The following is an 18,319-nucleotide window of genomic DNA, read 5'->3' as shown; positions in this document are numbered from 1 at the left end:
GCATATTCTCCCTGTTTCTGGGTGCTCTGGTTTCCTCCCACAGTCCAAAAATGTGCTGGCAGGGTGGATTGGCCATGATAAATTGCCCTTTAGTGTCCCAAGATGTACCGGGGATTACAGGGGTAAATGTGTGGGGTTAAGGGAGTAGGGCAGGGTTTGGGTTTGGAGATGCTCTGTTGGAGAGTTGGTGCAAACTCCATGGGCTGAATGGCCTCTTTCTGCACTATTGTTCAATGATTCCACCATTCAATAAGAACATAGCTGATCTTTAATCTCAGCTACATCTACCTGCACTATTCCCAGATCCTATGACTCCTTTGCTATCCAAAGATCAGTTGATCTCCAAAAATGATCAACGACTGAATATCTGTACAGATTTTTTAAAAAAAAATTCCAAAGATGCACTTTCTTTGAGTGAAGAAATTTCTTCCCACTCATTCATAAATGGCCAGCACTTATGAGATGCGACTCCTAGTTTAGTAGTGGGCAACCTGCAGCCTAGGGGCCCATGCAGCACACAAGACATTTTGTTGACCATATTCTGATTTCTGTCCATTTGGTTTTCTTTACTGATATGACTATGACTGAAGTGACATGTAAAGAAAGGGCAACTGAAGCGAGGTGAATGCTGATTGCACACAACATTTGAGTGAGAGCCCTATTGTTTTTACCATTTTGAAGCTGATAGTTCTATTAACGTATAAAAGATTATGCATTTTCTGTAACTTTAGAAATATTGGGCATGTATTAAATTTTATTTATGGTTAGTGAACAAGTCTGATTTCAGTCTTGCGCCCACTGAGGTGGAGGAGGGGCTGCTCATTCGTGAGCCTAGGTTCCCATCACTGCCCTGGTTCTCAACTCCTGCTAGGATGAATGGCTGCCCTGCATATGTATCATTAAATCCTCAAGAATGTTGGGTGTCAAAATGAGATCACTTCTCATGGGTCTAATTAATCATTGGTTCTGGGGCAATGGATTTAAGATTAAGAGATCAATATAACAAGCCTTCATCATGCTCCAAAATAAATGTAGACAAAATGGTTTGAATCTCTTGTTGGAGAAAGTCGCTACCTGTACTGCTATGGTGTGAATGTTACTTGCATGTTGTTTAGGTCTTGCCGTGTACAAAGACCAACTGCTTCACTATCTGTGGAGTTGAGAATATTACTGAACACTGCAATCATCAGTGACCATCCCCACCTCAGACTTCACAATGGAGGGAAGGTAATTGATGAAACAGCGGAAGATAATTGAGCCTAGGACATTGACTCCTGCAACAATGTTCTTTTGGCTGCGATGACTATTTCCCAGGATGTTGCTTGGGCTGGAGAGTTTTAGTTGTGAAGAGAGATTGGATGGAGTGGGGTTGTTTTCCTTGGAACAGAGGAGATTAGGGAGGGTCATGATTGTGAAGTATAAAGTTGTGGGCGGCACAGAGTAGACAGGAAGAACCTTTTCCCCTTGGTGGAGGAATCCATGACTAGGGGCATAAATTTAAGATAAGGGACAAGAGCTTTAGAAGTGATGTCAGGAATTTTTCACCCAAAGGGTGGTAGGAGTTTGGAACTCATTGTCTGAAAGGGTCTCTGCTTCCATCACCCTCAAAACATTTAAGTACAGTTTAAAAAGTCTTACAACACCAAGTCAGATGAATGGACACCGCTCAATAATCGCCAGGCAGGAATGTTCCCTTTCTGTCGGGGAACACTTCAGCAGTCAAGGGCATTCAACCTCCGAACTTCAGCTAAGTATTCTCCAAAGCGGCCTTCAAGACGCGTGACAATGCAGGATTGCTGAGCAGAAACTGATAGCCAAGTTCCACACACATGAGGATGGTCTCAACTGGGATCTTGGGTTCATGTCACACTGTGACCCCTCCATGATTTGCCTGAGCTTGCAAAATCTAAGTGTCCTGGCTTGAGACAATTCACACCCCTTTAACCTGTGCTTACCCTCTCTCCACTCACATTGTCTGTACCTGTAAAAACTTGATTACTTGTTAAGACTCATATTCCAAACATTATCTTGCAATTGAGTCTGTGTCTATATATGCCCTATTTTTGAACCCAACTCTCCACTCAGTTGATGAAGGGACAATGTTCCGAAAGCTTGTGTAATCAAATCAACCTGTTGGACTTTAACCTGGTGTTGTGAAATGTCTTACTGTGCCCACCCCAGTCCAATGCTGGCATCTCCACATCAACATTTCAGTATTTAGATGTGCACTTGAGGTTCCAAGGCATACAAAGCTATGGGCCAAATGCTGGAAAATGGGATTAAATAGTTAGGTGGTTTGTCTTTCACCAGCTGAAGAGCTCTTTGATGTGTTGTCTACCTCTATAACTGGCCTCCAACAACTACTACCATCATCCTTTGTGCTAGGAATTACTCTAGTAAGAGTGAAGAGTTTTCCTTTGATTTCCACTGACTTTGATTTTGCTAACGTTCTTTGATGCCACACTAAGTCAAATACTGCCTTGATCTCGAATGCACAACCTTAAACCTAGAGGATAAGATCAGCAAATGCATGAGAACACCATCTGGAGGTTCCCCTTCAAGTAATACACAATCCTGACTTGGAACTATTATTACTGTTCCTTCACCGTTGCTGTGATAAAATCCTGGAATCCCCTTTCTAAAAGCGCTGTGGTTGCACCTACACCAGGAGGGTGGTACAGCTGGGAAGCAGACTGTGGAGGGCCACAAGGCCTTAGTTAAATTGAAGCATATGGATCTGAATTTTAAAATGGTTGGTTGACCTGGAGCTAATGTAAGCCAGTAAGCACAGGGAAAATAGCATGGTGTCAGTTAGGATACAGGCAGTAGAGAGTTGGATGAGCTGAGGTTTAGAGAGGCACACAGGGGAACATTGGGGTAGTCAAGCCTGGAGATAACAAAACCCTAAGATGAAGGTTTCACCAGCAACAAGAGTAGAAATGGGTAAAATTACAGAGGTATAAATAGGTGGCTTTAGGATGGAGGATATGGTGTTCAAAGCTCACCTTGGTTTTGAATAGTTTGTTTCTACATCAGGCATTGGTTTGGAAATGGAATGGAAGTGAGGTTGAATATGCTGCCATCTTCTTGGGCAGTGGTTAGTACTGATGTCACAGCGCCAGGGACCAAGGTTCGATACCTAGCATGGATCACTATGTGGACTTTGCACATTCTCCTCGTGTCTGCGGGGTTTCCTCCAGGTGCTCCGGTTTCCTCCCATAATCGAAAAATGTGCAGATTAGGTTGATTGGCCATGCTAAATTGCCCCATGGTGTCAGGGAGTTAGCAGAGTAAATAGGTTTAAAGTTAAAGTAATGGGGTTAGGGCTGGGTGAGATTGTTAACGGTGTGGACTCGATGGGCCAAATGGCCTCTTTCTGCACACTGTAGGATTCTATGATGATTCTTTTGCAATGTTTAATTGAATTAAATTTCAGCTCATCCAGAACTGGTGGTTGAAGAAGCAGCGATATGGAAAGAGGGTTGCACCGCAGAGCTGAGTGCCATCAATACACATGTCGAACCTGAACTGATTTCTCCTGAAATGGTGACGTTACATTTTCACATTTCTAACTACAATTATTTCCTTAATCTAACAATTTCAAGAATTTAAATTAAAGTCAACTATATTGAAAGCAAAAGTAGGATTGTGCTGGAAATCTGAAAGAAAAGCAGAAAATATTAGAAACACGCAGTAAGTCAGGCACCAAATGTGGAGAAAGAGAGAGAGGGACAAGAAACTACAAAGAGTCACGAATGAAGCCCAGTTCATTACACAAACCAGCCTTCCATCCATTGACTCCATCTACACTTCCCCTTGCCTCGGAAAGGCAGCCAGTATATTCGAGGACTCCATGCACCCCAGACATACTCTTTTCTACCTTCTTTCATTGAGAAAAAGATACAAAAGTCCGAGGTCACATCACAACCTACTGAAGAACAGCTTCTTCTCTGCTGCCATTTAGACTTTTGAATAGACCTACCTTACTTTTCTCTAACATGCTAGCTATGACTGTAAAACTACATTCTGCACCCTCTCCTTTCCAAGTCCCCTACCTACTATACGAACAGTATGTTGTGTCTGTATAGCGCTCGAGAAACAATACTTTTCACTGTGTCCCAATACGTGTGACAAGAATAAATCAATTCAAACTGAAAGGAGGCGGAACCTTTGTGTCGCAGTCTGAGTTTCTGGTGGGAGCGGACGGGGGATGGCGGCGCTGGGAGCAGCGGGTTGCCGGTTGAAGTTTTTAACGGAGAGGCTGCGAGAATGGCGGAGGCTGGAGCGGCGGAACATTTACAAGAAGAAATGGGTGAGTGTGGGGCTGAAATGTGCACGGTAACGGGAGCCGGCCCCGCCGACCGCCCTCAGTAACCCTGCTTTCTCCTCCCCAGGCTTCCTCGCAGCCCCGGGTCCCTAGCACCCGGCTGGCTTTACACAACATGGACATGAGCTACAGCCTGCAGTTCGCCCAGCTCTGGCCCTCCATCCGCTTGGCTTTACTCTGCGAGCAGAAATACGCGGCTCTGATCAACTCGTTCGGCGACGTGGACAGGACGATCCGGGAGATGGAGCGGCGGCGGGCCAGAGACTTTGTGTACGAGGGCCGCGGGAAGAGGGCAGCTCCGGGGCCGGACGGGACACCACCCTCCCCAGTGGCAGCCGGACAGGAGTCCCCCCACCCTCAACCCGCACCAGAGTCGCCATCCACCCGGCAGGTGAAGCACTCCATCCCCATCAGCCCAAATCTCAAGTGTTTCACCTTTCCTAGGGGAGACATCACACGGTTTGAGCCCGCAAGGTACTTCATTGACTTGTGTGTCTGCTGCTTGATCGTTGAACGGGACCATTCACAGTTTGCCTTTGGGTGGATCGCAGATTTCAGATCTGTTATAGGACGGTGTCAGGTTTAAGCCAGCTAGGGTACGAAATGGGGAAAACCACCAGGACATTTTTTTTTACTGTTTTACAATCGTAGAATCCCTATAATGCAGAAAGGGAGCATTGGACCCATTGAGCCTGCATGGACAACAATCCCACCCCATGCATTCACCTTAGCCGCCCCCCCCCAAAAAAAAGGGGCAATTTAGCTTGGCCAATGCAGGTAGCTCTAGAATCATAGAACCCTACAGTGCAGAAAGAGGCCCTTCGGCCCATCGAGTCTGCACTGAACACAATCCCACCTAGGCCCTACCCCCATATCCCTACATATTATACCCACTAATCCTTTTAACCTACGCATCCCTGGACACTAAGGGGCAATTTCTTAGCATGACCAATCAACCTAACCCTGCACATCTTTGGACTGTGGGAGGAGACCGGAAGAAATCCACGCAGACACAAGGAGAATGTGCAAACCCCACACAGACAGTGACCCGAGCCAGGAATCGAACCCAGGACCCTGGAACTGTGAAGCAGCAGTGCTAACCACTGTGCTACCGTGCCACCCATATTTGGACTGTGGGAGTAAACTGGCGTATCCAGAGGAAACCCAAGCAGATGCTGGGAGAATTTGCAAACTCCACACCGACAGTGACCCAAGTTGGGAACTGAACCCGGATTCCTGGAGCTGTGAGGCAACAGTGCTATCCATTGTGGCACATCATCTATTGGTGGTTGATTATAATGGAAAGTTGATAAGTCATTCCCACGAGAAGCATGTATTGGGTTGGGTTTGTTTTCATTTATATCTCATGATACCGAGGAGGCAACATACCACTATTACTCTAATGCTACAAACCACTTTCCATTGTTTAGCTACTGGACAAATTCAGACATCCAGTTTTTCTGTATCAATTTTTCCTGTGTAACATCATCCAATTCATTCTCTCCATCTCATTCATTTTCTTTATATTGCAAAACCTTTTCTTGAGCAACATAGTTATCCAGTGCACCTGGCACATCAGATACTTCAGAGTTTGGACATCCTGCACTGCATGCACCTGTAATTGAATATCCACACCTGACATGAATAGGGCACCACCCCGTACAAGAAAAGACTAACCTGAGTAATAAATAAAAGTCCAAGAGACGAGAAGACAATAAGCTTCAATATATGGGCAAGGCATCACAAGGGGCAGCAAGGGATGGACGTGAGAAAAACAAGAAGAAAAGAGGACATATCCTCTCTCTGTCCAAACCCAGAAACCTGGCATTAATATATTCTTCTGTGTTACTTTGTTAACTTAATTAAAGCTAATTTTCTGTATCCTGCCTGGCTTTACAGTTGCAGACCTTCCCTTTCTCCATGTCAAAACCCCTATTCTGGTGAATGTCACTCTTCATCAGTAAAAACTAACTTATGTCAGTAAATTACTGTCAGCCTCTCACAGATCAAATTTTGTCATGTTTTAAAATGCTTTAATTGTTTTTAAAGTATTGAGAAATCAGAAGCAAAATTGGGATAAGGGAATGGTGGGCAGAACTGGGATATCTAGAAAACCGGTCAAATTTTTTTTTTCCACAGACTCTTGAGATTTTCTCAAAGGCTACCTTTTTGAATATTGGGGGTGAAATTTTAATTTTCACATGAGGAGTTCAGCATATTATTCTTCCTTAGTTCTTTGGTATTTTCTTTCAAATTTGAATTCCAAATACAATTCAGAATAATAAACCAAGATCAGATTGATCCCAAATTCCAATTATTTGATGCAGTGAAACACAAATTTCAGGAGTAAAGCAATAGAGCATGGAAGTCAATCTACAGAAAAACGTTTAACACGAACAATATGATTCAGTGTTGTAATCAAATGAAGAATGATAACTTAGGTGAGTGTTTCCTCACTGCAGGACAGATAACTTTGTTACAGCTCAGTTCTAGTTCATGACACCTTATTAGAAGTTGCAATTCAAAGTACCAAATTTAATAAAACAGAACCACTAGATAATTCCCTACCGCCTCACTGTCTCCACCTTTCACAGGACCAAGAGGGCAATGCATACCGTTTGAAATGCTGCCGGCTAGTTTCAGCTGACCACTTGTGTCAGTGACTCCCAAGGTGCAAACCCACACCAGCTGAAGCTGGGGCTGGACACGGTTATTAGGGGATCCCCAAGGCCTGGAGTCAGCACCTATTGAGACTCTGACAGCAAGACGTGAGCACAGGACAGAGAGGCCATGGAGCCTAAGGCACTTTCTCCCTGACAGGCAGCAGCCCCAACTCAGACCAAAGCCAAGATCCACTCCTTCAGACCTCATCTCCAGTTCCTCATTGGCCACAGCCTCCAGCTGCTGCATGATGCGCAATAGTCACTATGCAGTGTATATTGAAGCGGGAATCTGTCAAGACTCTGAAGCTAACTGGCAATATGGCCTGTGTTGAGAAGAAAACCCACATTATCCTCTGTTAACTCCACCTAGCCATCTGCAATGACGAAGAGTTCAGCTCGCTTTATCCCAGAGTGAGGTCTTGTCCAACATATAGGCTGTGCTGTTGCCCTAAAGAACAAACAAGACACCCTAGCAAAGATGCAGGAGGGATTGGAGGAGCTGGAGCATCAACATGGCAGAGACAGAATCTGTGATTGATGGAGCGGCTGCTGATTGATTCTGATTCTGCGCTCACTTCTCCAATTAAAATACAAGGGGCGACCCTTCTTGAATTTTATGCCTCCGTCATTGCGCCTCTGTAGGAAATTTGAGGTTTCCAGGGAAAATTTGCCCGTCATCCCTGTGTGTTTGAATCCTGCTAGAAAGAGAAGGAAGATAAATATAGGGGGAAAAGTGATCCCGCTTCCGATTAGCCATTAGCTCCAAAAGCGAGACATAGATATTTTCTGAAGTTACGGAAGTCTCATCTCAGATGTTGGGAATTTTTCAGCTTCTACTTTTGTCATAATATATTCTGATACATTATTTTTTGCCCTATCTCAGACCAGACAGTTTAAGATTGTTGGAATATTATCTGATGGATGCTGCATCACTCCTCCCAGTACTCATCCTGGATGTTCAGCCGGGGCACACAGTTCTTGACCTCTGCGCAGCACCTGGTGGCAAGTCTCTGGCTCTGCTGCAGACAGAATGCTGTCGTAAGTGAGTGGGTTATTTTTAGTGGGAGACTTAATCGCATGTTAAAATTGCAAAATCCTGATGACAGTATGACAAAATAGTGTTATCATTCCTGAAAGAGAGAGAGGTCGGTATGTTTTCCAAAGTGGAAAAATCAATTCTTGCTAACAACTAGTTCTTGTTCAACTTTCACAGAGGCTTGCAAGCACTGCTGGTTGGACAGCTTCAAGGCTTAAAAGATGGAGATTAACTTCCAAGTGTCAAGCAGTTAAAATCAGTTTTCACCAACATAAAGTTTAAATTAATGAGTTCAATTTGTAAGGTTCTCTATAGCAAAATAAATATTCAAAATAGATCTCTTTCTAAAAGACTGTATTGTATTGGGAAAGAAATTATTTATAGAATGTACCTGCAGTTACTTTGACCCTAAGTTAATTTGAGTTTGTTTATTTGGTTGGTATGAAAAGAAATACCTGCAGTTACTTTCATTGTGCTTTATGATTTACAGGTGCTGGTTTTAGTGGGATCAGCTGTAAAATATTGTCTTGTAGTCCAGCATTGACCTCATTAAGAGGTTGCTCAGTCCCTTTGAAGGTAAAATGTATAACAAGGTTGGGCTGGCATTGGAACGTTGTTTCTTATAGCCAAGACTGATCAGATCAAAAATCTCCATTTCTGTTAATTGTTGGAGTCTAGCATGAAATAGGTTTGGATCATTTTATCCTACTTTCAATGGGTGCAATTCCCTGCACAAAACTGCTCATAATTTGATAGTCTCACTCAAAAGGGGCATTAATGTTGGGTTTTGTAAGAAATGAAAATGTCTGTAAGTGAGCTGCTCTTCTGAGGTTGGAGTTAACCCACATTGCAAAGACAAGAGTTCACACAGCTTTTCTTTACCAATCCTGTAATGTGCCAAGCCTGGGTCTGTTTGACAATGGCACAGTGGTTAGCATTGCTGCCTTTCAACGCCAGAGACCCAGGTTCGATTCCCGGCTTGAGTCAATGTCTGTGTGAGTCTGCACGTTTTCCCCGTGTCTGCATGGGTTTCCTTTGGGTGCTCTCGTTGCCTACTACTGTCCGCAAGACATGCTGTTTAGATGCATTGGTGCATTGGCCACGCTAAATTCTTCCTCAGCATACCCGAACAGGTGCCGGAGTGTGGCGACTCGGGGATTTTCACAATTACTTCATTGCAGTGTTAATGTACATAAGAACGTAATAAGAACATAAGAAATAGGAGCAGGAGTAGGCCATCTAGCCCTTCGAGCCTGCCCCGCCATTCAATAAGATCATGGCTGATCTGTCGTGGCTCAGTTCCACATTCCCGCCCTCTCCCCATAACCCTTAATCCCCTCTCTTATCAAAAACCCGTCAACCCGCGTCTTAAAAATATTTAGCGAGGTAGCCTCCACCACTTCAACGGGCAGAGAATTCCAGAGATTCACCACCCTTTGAGTGAAGAAGTTCCTCCTCAACTCCGTTCTAAACCGCCCCCCCTTTATCTTGAGGCTGTGCCCCCTAGTCCTACTGTCTTTTTTGAGCGGGAAGAGTCTCTCCACCTCTATCCTATCCATTCCATTCATCATCTTATATGTCTCAATGAGATCTCCCCTCATTCTTCTAAACTCTAACGAGTACAAGCCCAGTTTATTCAGCCTCTCCTCATAGCTCAACCCCCTCAACTCGGTATCAGCCTAGTAAACCTCCTCTGCACTCCCTCCAAGGCCAAAATATCTTTGCGCAGGTGCGGCACCCAAAACTGCACACAGTACTTCAGCTGCGGCCTCACCAGTGCCCTATACAGCTGCAGCAAGACCTCCCTACTTTTATATTCAATCCCCCTTGCTATGAAGGCCAGCATCCCATTCGCCTTCCTGACCACCTGCTGCACCTGCAAGCTGGGTTTTTACGACTCATGCACAAGGACCCCGAGGTCCCTCTGCACTGTCGCCTGCTGCAGTTTTTTGCCCCGTAAGTAGTAATCCTTCCTACCATTATTCCTACCAAAGTGGACCACCTCACATTTGCCAACATTAAATTCCATTTGCCATTTCCTGGCCCATTCGCCCAGCCTATCTAGATCCTTCTGCAGACTCTCCACACCCTCTGCACAATTTGCCTTTCCCCCAATCTTGGTGTCATCAGCAAATTTCGACACCCTACACTCGGTTCCCTTCTCCAGATCATCTATATAAATGGTAAAAAGCTGAGGCCCCAGCACCGACCCCTGGGGCACTCCGCTAGTCACCATCCGCCAATCCGAATAGCACCCGTTGACCCCCACTCTCTGCCTCCTATTTGACAACCAATCCTCTATCCACGCTAACACCCTACCTCCAACTCCATGTCCCTCGACCTTCTGCAATAACCTCTTGTGAGGTACTTTGTCAAACGCCTTCTGAAAATCTAGAAAGACCACATCCACCGGCTCTCCTCTATCCGCCGCCCTAGACACATCCTCGTAGAACTCCAGTAAATTTGTCAGACACGACTTCCCTTTAATGAAACTGTGCTGCGTCTGCTCTATCAAGCAATTCCCTTCAAGATGCCTCGCAATTTCCTCCTTAATGACAGATTCTAACATTTTACCTACCACAGACGTTAAACTAACCGGCCTATAATTCCCCGCCTTTTGCCTGGCACCCTTCTTAAACAACGGCGTAACATTAGCCGTTTTCCAATCATCCGGCACTTCCCCGGAATCCAGCGACGTCTGGAAAATAACCACCAAGGCAGCCACTATCACCTCCGCCATTTCTTTCAGAACCCTCGGATGCATTCCATCCGGTCCTGGGGACTTGTCCACAATCAGCCCCTCCAGTCTGTCGAGCACCGCCTCTCTCGTAACAGTAACGTCATTAAGACCCTCCAGTCCTACCACCTTTCCATCGCTAACACCCGGCAAATTATTCACGTCCTCCTCCGTGAAGACAGAAACAAAAAAGTTATTCAATACCTTAGCCATATCCCCATCCCCTACCACTAGGTCCCCTTTCTCATCCTCTAAAGGACCAATGTTCACCCTAGCCAGCCTCTTCCTTTTTATATATTTATAAAAACTCTTGCTATCCTTTTTTATATTAAGCGCTAGCCCAGCTTCATAGTTTCTCCTACCCTTCTTTATCAACTTCTTTGTCAATCTTTGTTGACATTTAAACCTCTCCCAATCCTCTTCTCGCCCACTACTCTTAGCTACTCTAAATTCCTCCGCTTTTAATTTAACACTTTCCTTCACCTCCTTCGTTATCCACGGCTTATTACCTCTCCTCCTACGGTCCTTTTTGACCATCGGAATAAATTTCCGCTGAGCACCAAGAAAGATCTCCTTAAAGATCCTTAACTGCTCCTCAGCAGACCCTCCCTCCAACGCGCTCCCCCAGTCCACATTCGCCAATTCTTCTCTCATCCTACAGTACTCCCCTCTATTCAAACAAAGTACGCGTGTCTGGGAACCCACTTTCTCCTTCTCCATCTGCACCAGAAACTCCACCATACAATGATCACTCTCTCCAAGAGGATCCTTCACCGCAAGGTCCCTAATTCTACCCGCCTCATTACATAGCACCAGATCCAAGATAGCTCGCTCCCTCATCGGCTCCAACACACACTGTTCGAGGAAACTATCCCGGCAGCATTCCAAGAACTCCTCCTCGAGCCTTCCGCGTCCAACATGGGTCGACCAATCAATATGCAGATTGAAATCCCCCATATCTACGGCCGTCCCATTCCTGCACGCCGCACTTATTTGCGCGTTAACAGCCCGCCCCACCTCCAGATCATTAGTCGGGGGCCTATAGACGACACCCACCAGCGTCTTCCTCCCTTTGCTGTTCCTAATCTCCACCCACAACGATTCCACCCTCTGCTCCTTGGCTCCAATATCATCCCTTGCTACCACCGTGATGCTATCCTTAATCAGCAGAGCTACGCCCCCCCTTTTCCCTCCTGCCTATCCTTGAGGCTGTGCCCCCTAGTCCTACTATCCTTTCTGAGTGGGAAGAGTCTCTCCACCTCTATCCTATCCATCCCATTCATTATCTTATACGTCTCAATGAGATCTCCCCTCATTCTTCTAAACTCTAACGAGTACAAGCTTAATTTATTCAGCCTCTCCTCATAGCTCAACCCCCTCAACTCCGGCATCAACCTAGTAAACCTCCTCTGCACTCCCTCCAAGGCCAAAATATCCTTGCGTAAGTACGGTGCCCAAAACTGCACACACTACTCCAGCTGCGGCCTCACCAATGCCCTATACAGCCGCAGCAAGACCTCCCTACTTTTATATTCAGTCCCCCTCGCTATGAAGGCCAGCATCCCATTCGCCTTCCTGACCACCTGCTGCACCTGCACCTGCAAGCTGGGTTTTTGCGACTCATGCACAAGGACCCCGAGGTCCCTCTGCACCGTCGCCTGCTGCAGTTTTTCGCCACGTAAGCCTACTTATGACACTAATAAAGTAAGTATGAACGCTGTGCACTGGGAAGGTGTTCCATTTAACATCCTTATCTTTCCTCATCTCAGTGACAATTAAAATATATCAACCTTTTAACTAAGCTTCAAAAAGTACCTTACTGATTGTAAAATGCTTTGGGGCTTCCTGAGGTAGTGAGAGGTATTGTGTAAAGGCATTTTTTTTTTAAATGCATTGGGAGATGAGAAGTGGAGAAAATGTTAGTAACAGACAACACCAAATTGTTCTGTAATGCTGAGGAATGAAAAATGTTGCCTTTGTCCTTTTCTGTTTGGACAGGACACCTCGCTGTCAATGATATATCCTTATCGCGACTAAACAGGTTGCGTAAAATTCTTCATAGTTATGTCCCAAAAAATGTGCGTATAGAGGACAGGCTGCGCATCACATCATTCGATGGCAGACACTGGGGAGAAGTAGAGAGGAACACGTTTGATCGGGTGAGTAAATTGTGCGATGGTTGTTAGTGTGATTTTGCTATACAAAAAATAACTCATCCAGATTAAGTTGTTTTAAAAGGCTTCTTAACTGAATTTCTGACTGTCTTTTTAAAACAACGGTGGCTACATTAAACAGCTGCCTATTTGATTTCCAAGAGGTTTAATTCCAGGTAACTATGTGGTTCAATTTTACTTTATTTGAGTGAGTTTTGGCAGCCTCCTTGGCTCTGGACTTCATTTATCATTTTTAACTGGGAACAGTGCAGACGGAAAAAACAAGTTCACGTTTAAGTCACTCTGCTTATTGAACCTGTTAACAAGTCTCCTTATTGAACCTGTTAACAAGTACAGTGTAACCATTCCAGACCTCCCACGTGGAAGGTTTGGCAGTGAGTAGCTTGAAAAGAGAAGAAAAAAAAATGACCGTGTTGGAGAAAATAAACTTTTTCTATTCAGTGAAGCAGAGTATGTACAAATTAGAGAATTGCAAAGTTTAAAAAAAAATGCTTGGAGAGGAAAATAAAAAAATTGGGTATCATGTAAGGGACCAGATAGACTGAAAATATCAGCCAGTGTCAAAATATTCAGGTTCTCCCACAATACGCAGCATGGGTTTTCAAGCCGAGGTCGTGGATTCCAGGGAGGCCCATGTTACTGCTTGGGCTTCTATATTTTTCTTACTAGTTGACTTGCTAATGTGTTATTTTTGTTGACGTGTGAGTAAAAACACTGCTCAGCGATAATACTATCCTTCAGAAGTCAGGATAAGGGTTCTGGTACCAAGGAATTGCAGGGAACCCTCCCAGAAAGAAGTGTGGAGCAAATAATCATTGGGACAGAGGAAGCTGAAGGAGAGTTAATTTGGATGTGTAAAATTCTGAGCAATTTGGCTAGAGTAGATAGCATATACCAGTTTCCTTGATCAGAGAGGTCACTAACCCGGGACATAGAATTAAATTAACTGAGAGAAGGTTTAAGGGGGAGTTGAAAAATCTTACATTCAGAGGATGGTGGGGGTCTGGAATCACTGCCTGAAAAAGATGTACAGGCAGAAGTACTGTCCACATTTAAAAAGCACTTAGGTATCCATCTAAAGTCCCATACGATGAGGCTATGGACGAAGAGCTGGAAAGTGGGATTAGGCTTAATAACACAATCAGTCAATAGTTGCCTTGTGTATATTCTGTCATCGTGGTTGACACCCTGTTGCAGAACAGAAGCTGAGGGGTGCTGTTGGAGCTGCTAGCTGTCAGTTGAAATGGGCAAATGGAAACTCCAACTACCCTCTCAGGTATACGTAAAATGTGGCATCACGTTATTTTGAAGAGCAGTGGAAAGGAACATGATTACCTGGTCATTATTGTATTGCTGTTTGTAGAAACTTGCTGTGTGCAAATTGGCTACCACTTTTTCTGTTTGACCATACCATGTTTGATCATAGTATGTAGGAGCAGAAATAGGCTACTTGGTCCAGAAGGTTCTGCCATTCAATGAGCTCATGACTGATCTCATATAATAATCCTTAACTCCACCCTCCTGCCTTATCCCATAACCCTTGACTGCCTTACTGATTAAAAATCTGCTTCAGCCTTGAACATACTTATTGATCCAACCTCTGCAGCCCCGTGAGGAAAAGAATTCCACTGATTCACTGCCCTCAGAAAAATTCCTCCTCACTTCTGTCTTATACTGAGATTATGCCCTCTGGTCCCCATAAGGGGAAACACCTTTCAGCATCTACCCTGTCAAGCACCGTGAGAATCCTATACATCTCAATAGGCTGCCTCTCATTCTTGTAAACTCCAATGAGTACAGGTTCAACCTCTCTTCCTAAGAAAATTGTTCAATTCCCAGGATCAACCAAGTGAACCTTCGTTGGATTGTTTCCAATGCCAGTATACCTTTCCTTAGATAAGGGGACCAGAACTGTCCACAGTAGCTTGTGCCTTGTATAGTTTTAGCAAGACTTCCCTATTTTTATGCTCCATTCCCTTTGAAATAAAGGCCAACATTCATAAGAACATTCCATTTGCCTTCCTATTGAAGTGCATTACTTCTCACTTTCCTGCATGATATTCTATCTGCCAAATTTTTTGCTCACGCGCTTATCCAGTTTATATCCCACTATTGACTTTGTGTGTCATCCTCACTACTTGCCTTCTCACCTATTTCTGTGTCATCCACAAACTTGGCAATAGTACATTCACTTCCCTTTGTCCAAGACTTAATATATATTGTAAATAGTTGTGGCCCCAATCCACCTCAAAGAATTCTAATAAATTTGTCAGCTATAATTTCTTGTTTGCAGAGTGTTTTGCGATATTTTGAAGTCATGGAAGGTGCTCTGCAAATGCAAGCTATTCTTTCTCTTTAATTGTATGCTGCTGATTGAAATGATAGAACACAATTCTGTGTGAAAAAATCCTAAATCTCAGGGAGGTGCCAACTCGTTGCCGCTTGAAAGGAAAAATATCAGGCAGTTAGTTCCCTGGGCCATTTACATTACCTCAAAGTGTCTGATTGCGGAGACTGGACTGATGGCCTGGTCATCTGTTGGACGATGAAGGATTCGACTTGGAGGAAAATGCGCATGTTTATTTACATTCTTTTACATTTGGGAAATTTTGGTCACTGACAATTTTTTTGAAAGGTCTTTCTGTAATAAAGTTGTTGATTTTGATTGTACCTGCAGGTATTAGTTGATGTCCCTTGTACAACTGACAGGCATTCGGTACTTGAGGAGGACAACAATATCTTTAGTCGACTACGTCTCAAAGAGCGACAAAGGCTTCCTTTATTACAAACCCAGCTACTGGTGTAAGTATTTCTATTATTTTGCTCTGTGTTCTCGCTCCTGCCCCTGCCCCCGCCCCTCTCTACTTGCCCAGTATCTCAATAGTCTGATTTTCTGGTGTATGCAAGGGCAGATGAAATATGGACTCCGTTGGCTGTGATGATCACACACTTCCCCCTGTCTATATTGATCACAAACCCAGAAGAGAAGAGAGAGACAATCTCCATGTAGTATTAGATACAAGTCCATTGTCCCTTTTTGCAAGCGGTGTACTCTATATCAACCATATATTCAAATGAGTGTTTGATATACAGGATCAACACAATGCAAGCCAGATCACTGACAAATCATTCAAGATCCATCTGTGATCTGTACTGAGTTTACTGGTCATTGCTTCAGCTGTTGAGCTAACAATGCAAGTAGATTCTGTACCTACTGAGCTAGAGAGAGGAAAAAAAATCACCCAGAGTTTATATTCCTGATTGTGATTCAGTAACTCCTGTGCGATGATCAAGTGACATTAGTTAATGGCATTGGCTAGAAAGTTTGTTAATATTCACAACATTAAAACTGAAACCAAGGTCATGGTCCACCATGTGATTCTGATCCCTATCTCACTGCATGAAACTGAAACATGGACAACATAGAGGAGGCATCTCAAGGCACTGGAGTCATGCCATGAACGCTGCTTGCAGAAGATCTTGCACAGTAAGTGTGAGGACGCACCATTGGCACTGTTCTCCCACAACCAGTTATCACAAGCATTGAGATCATCCATTCAGTTTAGTTGGGTTGGTCATATCATTCGAATATCAGGTACCAGGCTTCTCCAATTCAGAATCCCTTCTACCCATGGGTTCAAATGCCTGCTTTTGTGCCAATATCAATTCTGTCAGCTAATGGGTTCCTTTTACCACTTAAGTATTTTACAGGTTTTTTTTCCCTGTATTTTTGATTGTATTTGTACTCCTTCCTTCCAGCCCCGCTTCTGTTTCTTGTTAAATGCTGTTCATCTGTAGTACCTTCCAATTGAGTAAGAATCCATACCTGAAAAGTCTTGTCCGTCCCTCCGCAGTAACTATCTGACATGTTGATTATTTCCAGCATTTTCTGTTTTTTAAATGCCTGTTTTTGTTCTTAAGCTACCTTTAATGCTGGAAGAGCATTCATTCAACTTGCTGCTTTGGGAATTATGGGCGTATTTGCATTGCTGCCGACCTCTGGCAGTGCAGATTTAAGAATTAACTCTGCTAATATAAAACTTTGCTTCATTATGATTTGATAATTGATTCACCATGTGTTTTCTATGAAATCCTCAGGTTTTACCAAATTTTCTTCCAGTAGAGTTTGTCCTGTTGTTAGTTCATTTCCCTTTGGTTTTCTTCCCCAGTTCTGGCATTCTTGCCACAAAGCCTGGTGGATCAATTGTATATTCAACATGCAGCCTGTCCCAGTTACAAAATGAATGTGTGGTGGAGCGAGCAGTTGAAGTGGCAAAGACAGAACATAATGTGGAGCTATGTCTGGTGGACCTGACTGCTGTACAGACTCTTTACAGTGACACATTTAATTTCTATGGTCGTTGTAGAGTCGGGGAACTAGTCCTCCCACATCTCACTGCAAATTATGGACCAATGTATTTCTGTAAACTGCAAAGAATAAACTAAAACATATGCAACTTTTTAAAACTTAAACTAATGAATTGACTTTATTTTCCTTCTGAGAGTCTGATTTTATACATTAGTTTTAAATCTTACTGTTCCAGTGTGAAAAATGAAAGAAAATTAAACCTTTACTTGGTGCCAGTTGCATCGCTGATATCAGAGACCCGATTGCCAAAGCAAATCTTTGCCCAGTTCAAGGACGGCACCTGAATAAGAGGAGGACAAAGGAAGTGCTTCAAAGACACACTGAAGGTTTACCTCAAGAAATGCAACATAGACACCAATGCTTGGAAGAACCTTACTTCGAAGAAGCCTATCTGGATGAACCTCTGATTGAAGGGACACAATTCTTCGAGAACACCTGAAAACAAGACGAGGTCCGGAATATGAACCTGAGAAGGGAATACCAACAATCTTGACTCCAAGGACCAATTCCGAGTCCCAGAAACATCTGTCAGGTTTGTGATTGAAGACATGGCTCTAGGATCAGGCTCATCAGTCATACAAAGACCCAAAGAACCCATGACCGGTGATATGGAATTTCTTAGGTGGACAATCCTACGTGTTAGTGAGTAATCAAGGAAGAGGAAAGGAGCGCAGTTGAATGTGCCCAAGACAAAACAAAACATTTTGAACTCTGAATATTAAAATCCCTAACTTGTGCACAGTTTACATCAATAATACAGGAATACGTTATAGAGTGTAATTTACTTGAGAGTTCAAATAACATTAACTTGGCTGTATAAATTTGAACCACTAGGGGTTCTGAGCAAGATGAGCTTAGGACAGTGTCAGTTCAATGGATGTGGACACAATAGGAGCAAGTGTTGATCATATGGCTCCTCAAGCTTGCTGCACTCTTTAATTAGATTGTAGATGATCATTAATTTCCTTTCCTGCCTTCTGTTCGTATCTTGATTCCCTTGGAAGGTACACTAT

General features: G+C 43.8%; 1 protein-coding gene across 1 annotated transcript; it reads left to right on the top strand.

Moving 5' to 3' along the window:
* Positions 1-4,188: 4,188 nt before the first annotated feature.
* nsun4 (NOP2/Sun RNA methyltransferase 4) lies at positions 4,189-17,428 on the top strand. Its single transcript, XM_080195337.1, has 6 exons — positions 4,189-4,312; positions 4,395-4,801; positions 7,874-8,028; positions 12,762-12,922; positions 15,615-15,739; positions 17,107-17,428. The coding sequence occupies exons 1-6, from the start codon at positions 4,211-4,213 to the stop codon at positions 17,381-17,383; spliced, it is 1,227 nt and encodes a 408-aa protein (XP_080051463.1). The 5' UTR covers positions 4,189-4,210; the 3' UTR covers positions 17,384-17,428.
* The last annotated feature ends 891 nt before the right edge of the window (positions 17,429-18,319 follow it).

Source organism: Carcharhinus amblyrhynchos, chromosome 9 (genome assembly GCF_965287045.1).
Source record: "Carcharhinus amblyrhynchos chromosome 9, sCarAmb.v2.hapA, whole genome shotgun sequence".
In the NCBI taxonomy this organism is placed as follows: domain Eukaryota; kingdom Metazoa; phylum Chordata; class Chondrichthyes; order Carcharhiniformes; family Carcharhinidae; genus Carcharhinus; species Carcharhinus amblyrhynchos.
Note: the sequence above shows the minus strand (reverse complement) of the source record. Positions and strands in the feature narration are given on the sequence as shown.

Bases quoted from the DNA above. Each gene is read 5' to 3' on its own strand.
- nsun4 (XM_080195337.1), top strand. From the start codon at position 4,211: ATGGCGGCGCTGGGAGCAGCGGGTTGCCGGTTGAAGTTTTTAACGGAG. The intron at 4,802-7,873 runs GTACTTCATTGA...GCCCTATCTCAG, and splicing joins ACACGGTTTGAGCCCGCAAG to ACCAGACAGTTTAAGATTGT. The intron at 8,029-12,761 runs GTAAGTGAGTGG...CTGTTTGGACAG, and splicing joins GCTGCAGACAGAATGCTGTC to GACACCTCGCTGTCAATGAT.